The sequence below is a fragment of the Cololabis saira genome, chromosome 5 (genome assembly GCF_033807715.1).
Source record: "Cololabis saira isolate AMF1-May2022 chromosome 5, fColSai1.1, whole genome shotgun sequence".
NCBI classification, from domain to species: Eukaryota; Metazoa; Chordata; class Actinopteri; order Beloniformes; family Belonidae; genus Cololabis; species Cololabis saira.
The window spans coordinates 7,835,095-7,854,089 of NC_084591.1; the positions used below are offsets into that span (position 1 = coordinate 7,835,095).

An 18,995-nucleotide genomic window follows, 5' to 3' on the forward strand; every position below is an offset into this window, starting at 1 on the left:
TGAGGTGAGAGGCGGACCCCTGGACAGGTCAATTTTGATAATCTGAAACTTTCAACAATAACCCAAGTTTTAGTGGTAAACAGTTTGGCCAGTATGGGGATTGAACCCATGACCTTGGCGTTATTAGCACCACGCTCTGACCTTCTGAGCTAACCGGCCTTCGTGCTGAGTTTTTCTTTTCCGTATCAACGTATGTATGTATGTGTATGTTTGATCAAGATTGATCCAAATTGAGTCCTGAATCCCAAATAACAGGTTGGGTTTTGTAAAATGGAGTGATCAACTTTCCTCCTTTTCATGCTTGCAAGGGAAGATCCCTGCCTTTATTGGGAAAGAGGCAACGTATGTCCTAAAGATTCTGCCACTTTGATCAGAATAGTTAGTGCAACTGAGGTCCAGTCTTACAACCTGGCTCCACCACAGCAGATAGGGGGTATAGCTCAGTGGTAGAGCATTTGACTGCAGATCAAGAGGTCCCCAGTTCAACTCTGGGTGCCCCCTGGCCATGAGGGTTGCCTGATCGCATATTTCTTAAAACCACCTACAGTAAAAGTGCAGGTGGCATCTTAAATTCTTTAAGCTCAATCCTGCACTTATTGTTTATAAGTAACTTTGTAGGCAAATCCAACTTTCATGTTGTGGTTTTTTAGGCTTTGGATGCTACTGGTTTTCAAAACAAAGAAAAACTTCTAGTGCGTTTGCTATGTATGTATGTGTATGTTTGATCCAGGCCTGGTTTACAACATCTTGAGTTACATGCACAGTCTCCCTAACCAAGTAGAGACCTTTTTAAGTGAGGTCACACTTGGGAAGTAACTGTCTGCCAGACACACCACGTAAAGAAATACACATTTGGTCAAGAAGAATTCGAGGATTATCCCACCTTGTGGCACGAGTGAAGAACAGCAAAGAATTAAAGGGACTACAAGGAGAAGAACCAGACACTACAGATGACTGCTTGAGCAGTTGTCAAGCAGTCCACATCTCTTAGAAGAACTTTAAGACAGGAAGGTGGGAATTAACTTTGGTTAAGAAACCTTCAACGTGCCTTTCTTTTTTTTAACCTACATGTCATTTTTCCATTTCACCACCATGGTTGAACCATGAATGAATGAGACATCTCTAATCTTTCTCTCATCCAAAGACAGATGAGTTTAGAGCATTGGTCGGCAACTGGCGGCCCGTGGGCCAAATTGGCCCGTCTCCAATAATATCTGGCCCGCCAGATGACATTGAAAATCTGATAAATATTTTTTTTTATTTAAAATTTTTTTTTTATTATTATTTACTATCACAAAAACGACAATTTCATAGAGAATTCAAAGCCTTTATTTAGAAAAGATAAAATAAAATTAGAATCTTCTTGATTCCGGACGCACACCGGCTTGTGGTGGGAACGTGGGACGTATGCGCTTCTGAAATTACAGAGCAAAAAAAAGAAAAGGAGAAAGCGAAAATAAATTACTATTTAAATAAAATAAAGCAACAATGAATATATCTAATAAAAACAGTAATGACAGTCTTAAAAGATTACTCACTTAATGGGAAAACTGGCATCTCCCTTCAGTCACGATCTTTTGGATGTCTGGAGATATGGATGTGACTTTAACCCGCAAGCAGTTCTCCAGATTTTTGTGCGTCAGGCGGTTCCTCTCGTGCGTCTTAATTGCATTCATAGAAGAAAAGGCCGACTCGCATGTGTAGGTGGAGGGAAACATTGTCAGCACATAAAATGCAAGTTTTTTGATCCAGCTGTACTCATCTGAGCATGTCATCCAAAAGTCATCCACGGATTGCGCACTTTTGAGCGCATCGCTGACCAGGGGGGTTGTTTGGAAATCAATAAGCTCCATTTGAAATGCGGCCTCATCCAACAATGGGATGGTTTCTTTAGCCAGGGAGGAGAAATGCGCACTTCGGACAGTGAGAGGGTTACAGACAAAAGCAACGATGTCCTTCGGGATGGAGTAGTCCTCAAACCTGGACTTGAAGTTGACTAGGAGCCTGCCAGTTAATAGGTCTGACTGGAACAACTCCAGTTTCCTGGTGAATGATTCCATCTTTTCAACCATGTCCACTATGGTTTTGCCTCTCCCCTGTAGCTGCAGGTTAAGCTGGTTCAGATGGCCAAAAATATCTGTTAAAAATGCTACATTGGACATGGACATTTCATCTTGTAGAAAGGCAAGGTGGACGTCTGCAGCTCGCATCTTGCTTAATCTCAGGAAAGCCTTTACCTCATCCAGTAGCGCACAGAAGCGCTCCAGCGCTTTGCCTTTACTCAACCAGCGCACGTCGTTGTGAGGAGCAGATCATCGTGAGTGGCATCCTCTGATTGAGACACAAGTTGTCGGAAAAGACTGTGCTGAGTGCTTGATGTACCCCTGATAAAATTAATGATGCGCATCACTTTATCCATAACCCCCTTTAGCTCACCACTGAGCCTGGCGCACAGGACACTCTGGTGAATGAGGCAATGCAATGCGTGCGTTTGGGGCGCGATCTCCTTCAGTCTGCTCACCAGACCTCTGTGCTTTCCAAGCATGGCCGGTGCCCCGTCTGTCACGATGAGGTTGATTTTCTCAAAGGACAATGAATGCAGCCTGAAGACTTCCTCCAGTTTGGTGAATATAATTTCTCCGGTGGTGTTCCCCTCTAATGGAATTAAAGACAGCAACTCCTCCCTGAACTCCTTCCCATCAAAATATCTCACATAGACACACATCTGGCTTACATCTGTGTTGTCTGTGCTCTCATCAATGGCCAGAGAAAAGTAATTGGCCTGACTCAGACCACTGAGAATAACTCCATGCACAGCATCCGACAGTGCGTCTATGCGCCGGGTAGCGGACCTCGCAGAGAGAGGCACCTGTTTCACCGAGGCAATCACGCCATCCATTGATTTATCAGTAGCCAGCTCCTCCAAAACTGCCACCATTACCTCTTTAAAAATCTCTGCGTCAGTGAATGGTCTGTTGTGCCGGGCGAGCACCCATGTTGCTTTAAGGGACGCACTTGTCACTTTTTGTTGCGCTGTGAGGCCTCGTACCAGGATCTTGCTGCTGTGCGCATAACTGGCTGTCAGCACTTCAAGTTTGTGCCTCCTTGTCCCTGTCTGGAGCGGATAGGCCACTTTGAAGGTGCCATGCTTTGTGTCGTGGTGCCGTCGGATGTTGTATTCCTTGCAAACTGCAACAACTTCGTTGCAGATGAGACACACAGGCTTGGCATTTATAAACTCAGGTAGGATGAAAGCATACTTCTCTTTCCACTCTTCTTTGTACGTCCTACCCTCGCTGTCAACTTTACTCTTCAATGCTTTGGACAGTGACATTTTGTCTTACTAACTAGCAATGTTTGCTAATGTCTCTGTGCACACAACAGTTGTGGCGTTGTTGTGCCGTATTCAGCACCCCTGCCGTGAAAAGCACCCCCTCATGACATCAATAACCATTTACCCGATTTTTGTTATCTGTGACTGTGATTGTGGGAAAGTATGACAATTGTGGAATCCATGAGCGCATTTAAACATGAATCATTAACACAAAACTGGACGCTAAACAGAACGTGACACGGAATGAGAATAATTTTTGTCATTGTGTGTACGTTGTCATTTGGAGTAAATTAAACATGAGCATTTAGTCCTTTTTGACATTTACTCGTGAATAAGAGATCTGTGGGTAATATATGTCCGTTTGGTAGTAGTTTATAGCGTCCTCTCCACATGCGCGTTCCCGCAACGAGGGGGTGCTTTTCACGGCAGGGGTGCTGAATACGGCACAACACCTGTGTGTCAGTATCAGCGCAGACGGACTGTAGCTTCGCCTGAATTATGGTTCCGCGTTAAAACGACGGCGTAGCCGACGGCGTAGGGTCGCGGTGCGGTGTGCGTCGCCGCGTACCCTACGCCGTCAGCTCTGCGTTGGTGTGACGCGGAACCATAAATCAGCCACCGGGAGCAAGGGCTCGCTGCGGGTTGATGTTGATCCGCGGACCAAACTTGTTAAGGAGCATCAAACTCACTCTTATCTACGCGGAAATAACGCTAAAATATAAAGAAGGCTTCCCAAAGTGTGATCTATGGTGAAATAGGAAAATTAAGATGTGCAACTCTTCTAAAGGTGAGACATGCATTTAATTGACTTCATGGCGCCAGCCTTGGTGTTTATTATTATGCAAATGTGGAATGTTTGGGTCTGTCTAATTTCGTCAAATTAAATTTGGAGATTCACCGTTCACATATTTATGTGTATGCGTTGTATGAGAGAGAGATGGAGAGGGCGAGGGAGGGAGGGAGAGACGTGGACTGTACGTCGTTGTTTTTTGTTTTTTTGCAGTTTGGGTGCACAATACACTTGTGTGTGTGTGTGTGTGTGTATTAAAAATTGCATTCTTGAACGGCAGTTTGTGCCCCCCCGCTGGTTATTATGTGCCCCCCAATTAGATCCAATTAGATCTGTTCTGCCGCCGACTCTGATTATCACCAAGTTACTTATGGTTTCATAACGCAGCCACAGAGTAGCGCTAAAGCAGTAATAGCACACTAATAACAGTCTGTAGCAAATTCAAGTTACTTTATTTAAACTAATGACTTTCTTAAATTACCTTTTTGTACAAGATATAATAGTATAATAATACTAGTAGCCTATAGATAAAGGGAAAAAAGTTTTGTTTAGAAGAAAAAAAACATGTTTCGCCTGATTGATGTGATGGCCCACCATTCAGTTGCTCCGAAAAAATTTGGCCCGAGGCCAAACTTACTTGCCGACCCCTGGTTTAGAGGCTCTGCTGGGATTTGAACCCAGGATCTCCTGTTTACTAGACATGTGCTTTGACCAACTAAGCCACAGGGCCTGATGTCACACTAAGTTTGAAGTATCAAAGCTGTCAAAGACTCCTTCCAGCACTGTCGTGTTCTAGGATGCAAGCACTTTGCTAAATTGAGTCCTGAATCCCAAATAACAGGTTGGGTTTTGTAAAATGGAGTGGTCAACTTTCCTCCTTTTCATGCTTGCAAGGGAAGATCCCTGCCATTATTGGGAAAGAGGCAAAGTATGTCCTAAAGATTCTGCCACTTTGATCAGAATAGTTAGTGCAACTGAGGTCCAGTCTTACAATCTGGATTCACCAATTTCAAGTCATGATAGTAAGGGGGTAAGCTCAGTGGTAGATCATTTGACTGCAGATCAAGAGAACCCCAGTTCAACTCTGGGTGCCCCCTACTTGTGTTGTGTGACTTAAAACTTGCTTTCAGAGCAAGTTTGAAGTCCAAAAGCTGTTCAAGACTCCTTGCAGCACTGTCGTGTTCAAGGATGCAAGCAGTTTGCTAAATTGAGTCCTTAATCCCAAATAACAGGTTAGGTTTTGTAAAATGGAGTGGTCAACTTTCCTCCTTTTCATGCTTGCAGTGGAAGATCCCTGCCTTTATTGGGAAAGATTTTTTTTCCTGAAATGTTGCCACTTTGATCAGAAAAGTTAGTGCAACTAAGCTCCACTCTTACAAGAGACGTGAGACAGTAATTTCTAGTGTCCTACCTCACATTCACTCTTTACAGGTCACTTCAGTTTGGCTACCGTCTCGGGTTATTGCAAATATACGGAGAGAGTAGAGATTCTCCAAAAACTTGAACTCTTGACTTCAAACTTTACATTTTGTTGACTAATGTTTCTGATTCAATCAAACATACACATTTATTTCAGCTTTGCAGAATTGATAACTGATGTACCTCCATTTTATGGACACTTTTGTTAAATGGGTGAGTATGTCAGAGAAAGTACTTGATGGTACATACATTCATTATCTATGCTATATTCTTTGCAGGGTCACAGGGGTCTGCTGGAGTCTATCCCAGCTCATTTTGAGGTGAGAGGCAGACCCCTGGACAGGTCAAATTTTATAATCTGAAACTTTCAACAATAACCCAAGTTTTAGTGGTAAACAGTTTGGCCAGTATGGGGATTGAACCCATGACCTTGGCATTATTAGCCCTGATCTTCTGAGCTAACCGGCCTTCGTAGAGAGTGATTCTTTTTCATATGTACGTATGTATGCATGTGTATCTTTGATCCAGGCCTGGTTTACAACATCTTGAGTTCCATGCACAGTCTCCCAAACCAAGTAGAGACCTTTTTAGGTGAGGTCACACTTGGGAAGTAACTGTCTGCCAGACACACCACGTAAAGAAATACACATTTGGTCAAGAAGAATTGGAGGAGTACCCCACCTTGTGGCACGAGTGAAGAACAGGAAAGTATTAAAGTGACTAAAAGGAGAAGAACCAGACACTACTGTACCTCCCTCTTAATCAGTCCACATCTCTTAGAAGAACTTTAAGGCAGGAATGTGGGAATTAACTTTGGTTAAGAAACCTTCAATGCACCTTTCTTTTTTTTAACCTACATGTCATTTTTCCATTTCACCACCATGGTTGAACCATGAATCCATGAGACATCTCTAATCTTTCTCACATCCAAAGACAGATGAGTTTAGAGGCTCTAGCTGGGATTTGAACCCAGGATCTCCTGTTTACTAGACAGGTGCTTTGACCAACTAAGCCACAGGGCCTGATTTCACAGTAAGTTTGAAGTATCAAAGTTGTCCAGGACTACTTCCAGCACTGTCATGTTCTAGGATGCAAGCACTTTGCTAAATTGAGTCCTGAATCCCAAATAACAGGTTGGGTTTTGTAAAATGGAGTGGTCAGCTTTCCTCCTTTTCATGCTTGCAAGGGAAGATCCCTGCCTTCATTGGGAAAGAGGCAACGTATGTCCTAAAGATTCTGCCACTTTGATCAGAATAGTTAGTGCAACTGAGGTCCACTCTTACAATCTGGCTCCACCATGATAGTAAGGGGGTAAGCTCAGTGGTAGATCATTTGACTGCAGATCAAGAGAACCCCAGTTCAACTCTGTGTGCCCCCTACTTGTGTTGTGTGACTTAAAACTTGCTTTCAGAGCAAGTTTGAAGTCCAAAAGCTGTTCAAGACTCCTTCCAGTACTGTCGTTTTCAAGGATGCAAGCAGTTTGCTAAATTGAGGTCTGAATTCCAAATAACAGGTTAGGTTTTGTAAAATGGAGTGGTCAACTTTCCTCCTTTTCATGCTTGCAGTGGAAGATCCCTGCCTTCATTGGGAAAGAGGCAACGTATGTCCTGAAAATGTTGACACTTTGATCAGAAAAGTTAGTGCAACTGAACTCCACTCTTACAAGAGACTTGAGACAGTAATTTCTAGTGTCCTACCTCACATTCACTCTTTACAGGTCACTTCTTTATTGTGTGCTTCTCCTGTCGCGAAACTAATCGCCCCCTTGGGGACAAATAAAGTAATTGATTGATTGATTCAGTTTGGCTACCGTCTCGGGTTATTGCAAATATACGGAGAGAGTAGAAATTCTCCAAAAACTTGAACTCTTGACTTCAAACTTTACATTTTGTTGACTAATGTTCCTGATTCAATCAAATATACACATTTATTTCAGCTTTACAGAATTGATAACTGATGTACTTCCACTTTATGGACACTTTTGTTAAATGGGTGAGTATGTCAGAGAAAGTACTTGATGGTACATCCATTATTATATTCTTTGCAGGGTCACAGGGGTCTGCTAGAGCCTATCCCAGCTAATTTTCAGGAAAAAGTCAGACCCCTGGACATGTCAATTTTGATAATCTGAAACTTTCAACAATAACCCAAGTTTTAGTGGTAAACAGTTTGGCCAGTATGGGGATTGAACCCATGACCTTGGCATTATTAGCTCTGACCTTCTGAGCTAACTGGCCTTCGTAATGAGCGATTCTTTTTCATATGTACGTATGTATGCATGTGTATGTTTGATCCAGGCCTGGTTTACAACATCTTGAGTTACATCCACAGTCTCCCAAACCAAGTAGAGACCTTTTTAAGTGAGGTAAAACTTGGGAAGTAACTGACTGTCAGACACACCACGTAAAGAAATACACATTTGGTCAAGAAGAATTGGAGGAGTACCCCACCTTGTGGCACAAGTGAAGAACAGGAAAGCATTGAAGGGACTACAAGGAGAAGAACCAGACACTCCTGTACCTCCTTCTCAAGCAGTCCACATCTCTTAGAAGAACTTTAAGACAGGAATATGTGAATTAACTTTGGTTAAGAAACCTTCAATGTGCCTTTCTTTTTTTTAAGCTACATGTCATTTTTCCATTTCACCACCATGGTTGAACTATGAATCAATGAGACATCTCTAATCTTTCTCACATCCAAAAACAGATGAGCTTAGAGGCTCTGCTGGGATTTGAACCCAGGATCTCCTGTTTACTAGACAGGTGTTTTGACCAACTAAGCCATAGGGCCTGATTTCACAGTAAGTTTGAAGTATCAAAGCTGTCCAGGACTACTTCCAGCACTGTCGTGTTCTAGGATGCAAGCACTTTTCTAAATTGAGTCCTGAATCCCAAATAACAGGTTGGGTTTTGTAAAATGGAGTGGTCAACTTTCCTCCTTTTCATGCTTGCAAGGGAAGATCCCTGCCTTCATTGGGAAAGAGGCAACGTATGTCCTAAAGATTCTGCCACTTTGATCAGAATAGTTAGTGCAACTGAGGTCCACCCTTACAATCTGGCTCCACCATAGCAGATAGGGCGTATAGCTCAGTGGTAGAGCATTTGACTGCAGATCAAGAGGTCCCAAGTTCAACTCTGGGTGCCCCCTGACCATGAGGGTTGTCTGATTGCATATTTCTTAAAACAACCTACAGTAAAAGTGCAGGTGGCATCTTAAAGCTTTCTTTCTTTAAGCTCAATCCTGCACTTATTGTTTATAAGTAACTTTATAGGCAACTCCAACTTTCATGTTGTGGTTTTTTAGGCTTTGGATGCTACTGGTTTTCAAAACAAAGAAAAACTTCTAGCGCGTTTGCTAAATTACAAAACTCTCAAATCACCAAGTATCCACCTAACAAGTCCAAGTCCTGCAATCACTATTTATAACTAAGTCTTAATGGAAAACTCAGACCAGCCCCATTTCCAGTTTGCTTGCATGCAAAATAAAATTGAATCTCTGAAAGTTGGGTAAAGGCAGAGCTGTGGGGGTGTCAGAATTTCCCAGTTCATCCTTTTCAGGGTTTCAGGAGGTCAGGTGGTGCTTATCCCTACTTTCATCAGCCAAGAGGTAGCATACATCTGGAACATTGTGGCAGAGTTGACCACAGTCAATAATCAAATAATAAAAGGTCTTCAAGAGAGTGTGAATATTCAGGTTAAAATCCTTCAGTTAACGTTGGTCCTAACGATTTTGCCACTTTGATCGGAGCAGTTGGTTTAACTAAGGTCCAGTCTTACAATCTGGATCCACCAATTTCAAGTCATGACAGTAAGGGGTAAGCTCATGGTAGAGCATTTGACTGCAGATTAAGAGGTCCTCATTTCAACTCTGCAAGTTTGAAGTCCAAAAGCTGTTCAAGACTCCTTCCAGCACGGTCGTGTTCAAGGATGCAAGCAGTTTGCTAAATTGAGTCCTTAATCCCAAATAACAGGTTAGGTTTTGTAAAATGGAGTGGTCAACTTTCCTCCTTTTCATGCTTGCAGTGGAAGATCCCTGCCTTCATTGGGAAAGAGGCAACGTATGTCCTGAAAATGTTGACACTTTGATCAGAATAGTTAGTGCAACTGAGCTCCACTCTTACAAGAGACTTGAGACAGTAATTTCTAGTGTCCTACCTCACATTCACTCTTTACAGGTCACTTCAGTTTAGCTACCGTCTCGGGTTATTGCAAATATACGGAGAGAGTAGAGATTCTCCAAAAACTTGAAGTCTTGACTTCAAACTTTACATTTTGTTCACTAATGTTTCTGATTCAATCAAACACACATTTATTTCAGCTTTACAGAATTGATAACTGATGTACGTTATGGACACTTTTGTTAAATGGGTGAGTATGTCAGAGAAAGTACTTGATGGTACATCCATTCATTATCTATGCTATATTCTTTGCAGGGTCAGGGGGGTCTGCTGGAGTCGGTCCCAGCTCATTTTGAGGTGAGAGGCAGACCCCTGGACAGGCCAATTTTTATAATCTGAAACTTTCAACAATAACCCAAGTTTTAGTGGTAAACAGTTTGGCCAGTATGTGGATTGAACCCATGACCTTGGCGTTATTAGCACCACGCTCTGACCTTCTGAGCTAACCGGCCTTCGTGCTGACTTTTTCTTTTCCGTATCAACGTATTTATGTATGTGTATGTTTGATCCAGGCCTGGTTTACAACATCTTGAGTTACATGCACAGTCTCCCAAACCAAGTAGAGACCTTTTTAGGTGAGGTAAAACTTGGGAAGTAACTGTCTGCCAGACACACCACGTCAAGAAATACACATTTGGTCAAGAAGAATTGGAGGAGTACCCCACCTTGTGGCACGAGTGAAGAACAGCAAAGCATTAAAGTGACTAAACGGAGAAGAACCAGACACTTCTGTACCTCCCTCTCAAGCAGTCCACATCTCTTAGAAGAACTTTAAGACAGGAATATGTGAATTACCTTTGGTTAAGAAACCTTCAATGTGCCTTTCTTTTTTTTAAGCTACATGTCATTTTTCCATTTCACCACTGTCGAGCCACATTGTCATGGGAAGCTCCAGCCCCTACCCCCTACAGGGCTTTGAACTGGACTCAAGACCTTTGTTGTGACTCCAGCTTCCTACCCCCGTGCAGATCCTGACACCTGGAAGTTGGTTCAAACAGATTTGAATCACGAGAGCACCCTATGGGGTGATTTGGAGGTCTGTGACAGTCATGCCAAATGTCTGATAATGACATTTGGCCCGAGTCACATCCGACTGTAAATTACTTTTTGTCTCTCGCCTGATTCGTGTATTCCTGCATTCTGTTGTTTGTTCTTGTATAAGAAGCTTGTTTCAAAACCACTCGATGTCAGCCCACCGAACGAGACACTGTGTCTGTGTTGGTCTGCTGAACGCCGGCTAGAATAAAATCTCTCATCCCACAGCGGACTCCTGAACTGGACTTTGTATTATTCCTCAACACCACCATGGTTGAACTATGAATGAATGAGACATCTCTAATCTTTCTCTCATCCAAAGACAGATGAGTTTAGAGGCTCTGCTGGGATTTGAACCCAGGATCTCCTGTTTACTAGACAGGTGCTTTGACCAACTAAGCCTCAGGGCCTGATTTCACAGTAAGTTTGAAATATCAAAGCTGTCCAAGACTACTTCCAGCACTGTCATGTTCTAGGATGCAAGCACTTTTCTAAATTGAGTCCTGAATCCCAAATAACAGGTTGGGTTTTGTAAAATGGAGTGGTCAACTTTCCTCCTTTTCATGCTTGCAAGGGAAGATCCCTGCCTTCATTGGGAAAGAGGCAACGTATGTCCTAAAGATTCTGCCACTTTGATCATTATAGTTAGTGCAACTGAGGTCCACTCTTACAATCGGGCTCCACCATAGCAGATAGGGGGTATAGCTCAGTGGTAGAGCATTTGACTGCAGATCAAGAGGTCCCCAGTTCAACTCTGGGTGCCCCCTGACCGTGAGGGTTGCCTGATCGCATATTTCTTAAAACCACCTACAGTAAAAGTGCAGGTGGCATCTTAAATTATTTAAGCTCAATCCTGCACTTATTGTTTATAATTAACTTTATAGGCAACTCCTACTTTCATGTTGTGGTTTTTTAGGCTTTGGATGCTACTGGTTTTCAATACAAAGAAAAACTTCTAGCGCATTTGCTAAATTACAAAACTCTCAAATCACCAAGTATTTCATCCACCTAACAAGTCCAAGTCCTGCAATCACTATTTATAACTAAGTCTTAATGGAAAACTCAGACAAGCCGCATTTCCAGTTTGCTTGTGTAGAGGGTTCAGAAATAGCCTCTATTTATAGTTTAGCATTAAACATGCACCCCCCATTTTTTTAGATTTATTTTGAACTAATGTAACAAAATTGCACTTATGTATGTGGAATCACATGCTATTAGACGTCCAAGTCTATAGATGGCGCCCACGCGCTCCTGTGAATCACAGAGAAACAGCGAGATAGTCACAGTCCCACGCATGCGCAGTCAATAATAAACCGCTGCTGACCGTGCAAGCAAAAGTTTAACAGTGTGCTGTTCCTCGTATTTTCACAGTGCTTCCTGCCCTGTGAACACCTTGTGCCGACCCAGATAACCCCTAGGTCTGAGGCCGGTAACAATTGGGGGCTCGTCCGGGATAACAGCGCCACCTAGGAGGGAAAGAGTGAACTGCCACGGCGAGAACCTGTGTCTAAAGCTTCAGGGAAGGCTGCATTGCTGTGCGTCATCCAGAGAGTAGAGGCCACGGGTGCTGAAGATGGCTCCCACCCCAACCCCACGACGGCTGCTGATATTCACCATACAGAAGAGACTCCTAGCTTTGAGTTCTAGTCAACTACAGACTGTCGCCAGTGCAGTTGATGACGACAGAGATGTGGAGGACCTGGCGGCACTCAGTGAACCAGAACTGTTTGATTTGATTGTCGACTACCTGAGAAGTGAAAAGTTGAAAGGAATGGAGGACGAAGGAATGTCTCAAATCCTTCCCCTCAACGACATGATCGATGACATGCTACGTGCCCCGGATGGAGGAGACGTTGTGGGAGGAGCTGACCGTGGAGACGCTGACGTGGGAGAAGAAGCCGCAGCTGCATCTCTCCAGATGGATGACACAGCGACTCATCAACAGACCAGCCCCTCTACAGCAACCATGGACAGTAACCTGCTGTCCCCATCCAGAGAGAGAGACCCTCACACACCTCAACCGACCATGGACAGAGGCAACAACGCACCAACCAGGAACCTCGTCACCACATCGCCAGCCCGATCCGTCACCAACAGTGCAGGTGGTGTCCCTCCTGGCCGTGCCAGTACGTCCTCCAGTATTGGTGAGCAGGTGGTGAGAATTACCGATGTAGCCGCTCTGTTTCCACGTAGAGAATTTAAACTTTATGGTGGTCAGATTTCTGACACAGGGTCTGACATGTCATACAGTAGCCTTTGTAAACAGATGGATGAAGGGTTACGAGAAGGGTTTAGTGAGTCAGAGGTTATCCGCACTGTGCTAAAGATAACTAAGCCTGGTACATTCAGGGATATGCTAACTAACAAAGAAGACCTTACCATGAGTGAGTTAAAACGCTTTCTCCGTTCTCATATCAGGGACAAAAACAGCACTGAGCTTTTTCAGGAGCTTAGTACTGCTAGACAGCAAGACAAAGAGGGCCCACAGCAATTTTTGTACAGAATTATGGGTCTAAAACAGAGAGTTGTTTTTGAGTCACAACAGCCAGGTGCAGATTTTTGTTATGACAGAAAGCTTGTTCAGGGTACATTCCTTCACACACTCTACCAAGGGTTAAATGAAAAAAATAACCATGTCCGGTGTGATCTCAAACCTTTCCTCGCCGACTTACAGGTTAGTGACGACCTTCTCCTCGAACAGATCACTAAGTCCACAAGTGAGGAGGCAGATCGGTTAAAACGCCTTGGTACTGTGACTAAACACCGACCAGTGACTGTAAGTACAGCTCAGACTGACGAGACTGACCAGACTAAAAAGACTGACCAGGCCAAACAGACCAACGTTGACTCTGAATTACAGGCTAACCGTGCTGCTATTCTAGAGCTGACCGCACAAGTGACCTCACTGACCAAACACTTTGCCCAGGTTGTCAAACCCGCAGAGACTGTGACTCCCATTAGCCACTGTCCAACCCCGACTCGACCCTCAACGCGACCCCAGACATCGTCTGAGACCAGGGGCAGATGTCAAGCGTGTGTGCAGAAGAACATAAAGAGCTGCCCTCACTGCTTCGCCTGTGGTCAGGAAGGACATAGAAAAGTTGGCTGTCTACAAAGGAAGGCATCGGGAAACGGGAGGAGGTCACTGGAGTGAGGCTGCCAGTGACCGTCGCCAGTAACAAGCCTCCAGTACAGGTGAACTCAGTCGAAACTATACACCCAGTCAAACCAACTACACAGGTCCAGCCAACACCCAGAAAACGTGTAGCACAACTCATTGGCAAGCGATGTATGGTCTCATGTGCAATCAATGGGGTCCCCCTCCAAATGCTGCTTGACTCAGGGGCCCAGGTGACCATGGTGGGGAGGGCGTGGGTAGAAGAAGTGTTGCCCAGTGTGAAAATACAGCCACTCTCATCCCTATTCACAGATCAACCACTCCAAATATCTGCAGCAAATGGCACGGCTGTCCCCTTTGATGGATGGGCTAATGTTGACTTACAGATACGCAGTGAGAGTCATGGACATGCTGACATACAAGTGCCCATCTTAATCAGCCAGAACTGTGTTAACTGTCCCCTTCTAGGTAGTAATGTCATTGCAGAGCTGATCAAAGAGAACAAAGAACAGGTGGATATTACAGCCATACTGAAAGAAGCCATGAGTGTCAGTGAAAGCACAGTGGAAACCCTGATTTCCGTTCTCCAGGTACTGACCCCTGACGAAACACCTTCCCAGTACACTGTGCGAGTTGGAAAGAAAGGACTAACTGTTCCTGCTGGTCAGATCTGTGAGGTGAAGTGCAGAGTCAGAGCGTGGCCCCGGGGTGGAACGATGCTATTTGAGCCCAGTCAAGGAAACAACTGCTCCGAGGGTTTAGACCCCTTTCCCACTTTAATTGATGTCCCCAATGGCTCATCAAAAATCACCAAAATCCCTATCCAGAATTTCACTAAACATGACATCTATCTGTCACAGAGAACCATTTTGGGCACATTGGAGGAAATTATTGAGGCCAAACCCCTTAACCATTCCCCCAGCAACCCAAAACCCCAAATCCGTCCCACAGTTCAAACCTGCTCCGCTCTGACTCAAGATAAATGGCACCCACCTATTGAATTGTCACACCTCGAAGAGGAGGAACAAGCAATAGCCAGAGACATGTTATACGACGAGTCAGATGTCTTTGCCAAGGATGATGCTGACATAGGTTGCATCCCAAGCCTGCAACTCAAAATTCAGCTAAATGATGAAACCCCAGTCCAAAAACGCTACAATGCCATTCCAAAACCCCTGTACAGAGAAGTAAAAGACTATGTGCAGAACCTGCTTGACCATGGCTGGATAAGGAAGTCCACGTCACCGTACTCATCCCCCGTGGTCTGTGTCAGAAAAAAAGATAAGAGTTTACGTCTATGCGTTGATTTCAGGGAGTTAAACCGCAAAACTGTCCCAGACCGTCATCCGCTCCCACGCATTCAAGACCTGCTGGATAACCTGGGGGGCTACTCCTGGTTCTCAATACTCGACCAAGGCAGCGCATACCACCAGGGCTTTGTCGACGAGAGTTCCAGGTACCTGACCGCTTTTAATACCCCTTGGGGATTATATGAGTGGCTTCGACTCCCCTTTGGCCTTACCAACGCCCCAGCAGCCTTTCAAAGATGTATGGAGGGTGTCTTTGATGGCATGAGAGACGAGTACTGCACTCCATACTTGGACGACGTCTTGTGCTTTTCAAAATCATTCCATGACCACGTAGAGGACCTGAGGCGTGTGCTCCGCCGCCTGCGGGAGCATGGTATCAAGTTACGTCCAAAGAAATGTGAGCTGTTCAGACGACAAGTGAGGTACATTGGGCGCCTAGTGACAAGTGAAGGTGTCCAAATAGACCCTAAAGACCTGGAAGCAGTGTTGCAGCTGAAAGAGAGAGAGCCAAAGAATGTCGGAGAAGTCAGAGGTCTATTAGGCTTCTTAGGCTATTACAGATCCTTCATACAGGACTTCTCCAGAATTGCACGGCCGCTGTTCAAGCTTGCAGAGGGTCCCAGTGAGCCCAACCAGAGGCCCACTAAAGGTAACAACGCTGCACCCAAAAGAAAAGTCACAAAGTCTGGCCAGCTCCCCTCTCATACACCCGTCCAGTGGACCCCCGAACACAGTGCTGTGGTTTCTCGCCTGGTAGACATGTTGACCAATCCACCCATTTTAGCCTACCCAGATTTTAATTTGCCTTTTGTATTAAATACTGACGCATCCAATGAAGGTCTGGGGGCTGTGCTCTATCAACAGCAGGGAGGAAAGCTCCGTGTCATCGCTTATGGATCCAGAACACTCACGCCCGCAGAAAAGAATTACCATCTCCATTCTGGTAAGCTCGAGTTTCTGGCACTGAAGTGGGCCATTTGCGATAAATTCAGGGATTATCTCTACTATGCACCCACCTTCACCGTGTATACAGACAATAACCCCCTGACTTATGTGTTAAGCACAGCCAAACTCAACGCTGTTGGACATCGCTGGGTGGGTGAGTTGGCAGATTTCTATTTCACCATAAAGTACAGGCCAGGCAAGGCAAATGCTGACGCTGACACACTCTCAAGGTATCCCGTTAAGCTTCAGGGTCACACAGGGGAGTACACTGAAACCCTACCCCCAGATGTTGTTTCTACCATATGGCAGGGGAACAAAGCAGTGGCCGAGAATGATGTGCCATGGATGGCAGCACTGCAACTCTCCTCTGGTGGTGACGAAGATCCCCCTGTGACAATTCCAACCATCACCCCAGATGACATCAAAGCTGATCAAAAGGAGGATGCGTCAATCAATGAGGTGATGACATTGAAGAGGAGAGGATGGAATCCTAACGATAACGACAAAAGACAAATGACACGAGAGACAAGGAGACTCGTACATGAATGGAATAGACTCAAACTCGACAAAGGAATTCTATACAGGCAAGCAGGAAAATGGAAACAGCTCGTTCTCCCCAGTAAGCTGAAGTCGACCGTGCTCAAACACCTGCATGACGACATGGGTCATGTCGGGGCTGCCAAAGTGATCCATCTGGCAAGACAAAGGTTCTATTGGCCATTCATGCAGCGTGAAATAGACGACTATGTCATCCGCCAGTGTTCCTGTATTAAGCAGAAACGACCCACCATCCCAGAAAAAGCACCCATGGGTTCAATAACAACCAGTGCCCCATTTGAGCTTATTTCTATTGATTACCTTCACTTAGAGCCAAGTAAAGGAGGTTTTGAGTATATTTTAGTTCTGGTAGATCACTTCACGCGCTTCGCACAAGCCTACCCGACTAAAAACAAGTCAGGCAAAACCGCAGCTGAGAAAATCTTCAATGATTTTATTCCACGTTTCTCGTATCCGGAAAAGCTACACCATGATCAGGGTCGGGAGTTCGAGAACCATCTATTCCAGCGACTCCAGCAGTTGTCAGGCATTTCCCATTCTCGAACCACCCCATACCACCCGCAGGGAAACCCGGTGGAACGCCTGAATAGAACACTGTTACAGATGCTCCGCACTCTCCAAGAGGAAAGAAAAGCTGAGTGGAAAGACCATTTGCCTCACATAGTCCACGCGTACAACTGTACGAGACATGAAGCAACGGGCTATTCGCCATTCTTTCTCCTCTATGGAAGAGCCCCACGTTTGCCTATTGACTTAGTATTCGATCTTAGACCTGAGGGAGACGTGTCCAGTCGACAGGAATTCGCACAGAAATGGGCTTCTCGGATGCAAGACGCATACAGAATCGCCTCAGAGAATAGCCAAAAGTCCTCAGCAAAAGGAAAAAAATACTACGACCGTGGTGTTAAAGGGATGGCTCTTCAGCCAGGAGATCGAGTGCTTGTCAGGAACCTGTCCGAGAGAGGTGGACCTGGCAAACTCCGTGCTTACTGGGAGGAGAAAGTTCACAGAGTCATTGAAAGAGTGGGAGACGGACCCGTGTACAAAGTACAGGCAGAAAAGGGAGACAGAAATATCCGTGTACTGCATCGTAACCTCCTTCTACCTGTAAATGACTTGCCATTTGAACAAGATGACCAGCCCTGTCAGACACAAAAGAAACAGACAAAACAGAGAAACAGACAGACTAACAACAGAGAAGCAGCAGAGCAGGAGACTGATGATTCTGATGAAGAGGAAGGGTATTCCTACAGCCTCCGACCGTTACCTGTGTATACAAGGAGGATAGTCAGACATCAAACACCTCAACCTGAACCACACCGTCATCTCAGAGCTATAGCACCAGAGTTCCAACCTATGAGACAGACAACAGAACCAGGTGAGGTGCATCAGCAAGAGGAAGCTGTGGTTAGACCACAAGCACCACCAGCAGACACACTGCCTGCAGAGGAGGTCCAGGAACGACAAGTGATAACTGAGGACGAAGGTGATAAAGGCCCAGTAGTTCCAGAAGAAACGGTTGAACCTGACGCAGAGCCACGAGTTGGAGAGGAACCGATGAGGAGATCTACCCGTACTGTAAAACCCAGAGAAAGATTCACATATGAACATTTCGGTCAACCATCATACCAGCCCTGGAGACCTGGAGCAAACGCCATGTTCACATGTGTGCCTTACCCCATGACCCCTTACCCTGTCCTGCCCGAAACCTGTTACTACCCTACCCCAGCGGTATGGACTTATTAGGACAGAGGACTGACAGTAGCTTTAGGATTTGACAGACACTCACTGACTGACCCCACTGACTCATCAGACACTACACAGACTAGACAGATGACTTTTCTCCAGACTACTACTACTACCTGATTGTTTCTTTGGTTCTAAGATGTCCGGAGACATCTCTTAAAGCAGGGGAGAGTGTAGAGGGTTCAGAAATAGCCTCTATTTATAGTTTAGCATTAAACATGCACCCCCCATTTTTTTAGATTTATTTTGAACTAATGTAACAAAATTGCACTTATGTATGTGGTATCACATGCTATTAGACGTCCAAGTCTATAGATGGCGCCCACGCGCTCCTGTGAATCACAGAGAAACAGCGAGATAGTCACAGTCCCACGCATGCGCAGTCAATAATAAACCGCTGCTGACCGTGCAAGCAAAAGTTTAACAGTGTGCTGTTCCTCGTATTTTCACAGTGCTTCCTGCCCTGTGAACACCTTGTGCCGACCCAGATAACCCCTAGGTCTGAGGCCGGTAACACTTGCATGCAAAATAAAATTGAATCTCTGAAAGTTGGGTAAAGGCAG

General features: G+C 45.0%; 1 protein-coding gene and 9 non-coding genes across 11 annotated transcripts; 4 read left to right on the plus strand and 6 right to left on the minus strand.

Annotated features, from left to right (window-relative positions):
* Positions 1-85: 85 nt before the first annotated feature.
* trnai-aau (transfer RNA isoleucine (anticodon AAU)) lies at positions 86-159 on the minus strand. Its single transcript has one exon. It is a non-coding gene; the product is annotated as a tRNA-Ile (tRNA).
* Positions 160-429: 270 nt separating this feature from the next.
* trnac-gca (transfer RNA cysteine (anticodon GCA)) lies at positions 430-501 on the plus strand. Its single transcript has one exon. It is a non-coding gene; the product is annotated as a tRNA-Cys (tRNA).
* Positions 502-4,780: 4,279 nt separating this feature from the next.
* Positions 4,781-4,854, minus strand: trnat-agu (transfer RNA threonine (anticodon AGU)). Its single transcript has one exon. It is a non-coding gene; the product is annotated as a tRNA-Thr (tRNA).
* A 1,636-nt stretch (positions 4,855-6,490) lies between these two features.
* On the minus strand, positions 6,491-6,565 carry trnat-agu (transfer RNA threonine (anticodon AGU)). Its single transcript has one exon. It is a non-coding gene; the product is annotated as a tRNA-Thr (tRNA).
* A 1,694-nt stretch (positions 6,566-8,259) lies between these two features.
* trnat-agu (transfer RNA threonine (anticodon AGU)) lies at positions 8,260-8,333 on the minus strand. The gene has a single exon. It is a non-coding gene; the product is annotated as a tRNA-Thr (tRNA).
* A 285-nt stretch (positions 8,334-8,618) lies between these two features.
* Positions 8,619-8,690, plus strand: trnac-gca (transfer RNA cysteine (anticodon GCA)). The gene has a single exon. It is a non-coding gene; the product is annotated as a tRNA-Cys (tRNA).
* A 1,408-nt stretch (positions 8,691-10,098) lies between these two features.
* Positions 10,099-10,172, minus strand: trnai-aau (transfer RNA isoleucine (anticodon AAU)). Its single transcript has one exon. It is a non-coding gene; the product is annotated as a tRNA-Ile (tRNA).
* A 919-nt stretch (positions 10,173-11,091) lies between these two features.
* trnat-agu (transfer RNA threonine (anticodon AGU)) lies at positions 11,092-11,165 on the minus strand. The gene has a single exon. It is a non-coding gene; the product is annotated as a tRNA-Thr (tRNA).
* Positions 11,166-11,450: 285 nt separating this feature from the next.
* Positions 11,451-11,522, plus strand: trnac-gca (transfer RNA cysteine (anticodon GCA)). The gene has a single exon. It is a non-coding gene; the product is annotated as a tRNA-Cys (tRNA).
* A 468-nt stretch (positions 11,523-11,990) lies between these two features.
* On the plus strand, positions 11,991-18,952 carry LOC133443711 (uncharacterized). 2 transcript variants are annotated; one of them, XM_061720882.1, is made up of 2 exons: positions 11,991-13,950; positions 18,885-18,952. In XM_061720882.1, exon 1 carries the CDS (start codon positions 12,329-12,331, stop codon positions 13,907-13,909), a length of 1,581 nt encoding a protein of 526 aa, XP_061576866.1. In that variant the 5' UTR covers positions 11,991-12,328; the 3' UTR covers positions 13,910-13,950; positions 18,885-18,952. The 2 variants fall into 2 exon arrangements, with proteins under 2 accessions (XP_061576866.1, XP_061576867.1); XM_061720883.1 differs by having other exon boundaries at positions 11,991-12,899.
* Positions 18,953-18,995: the final 43 nt, after the last annotated feature.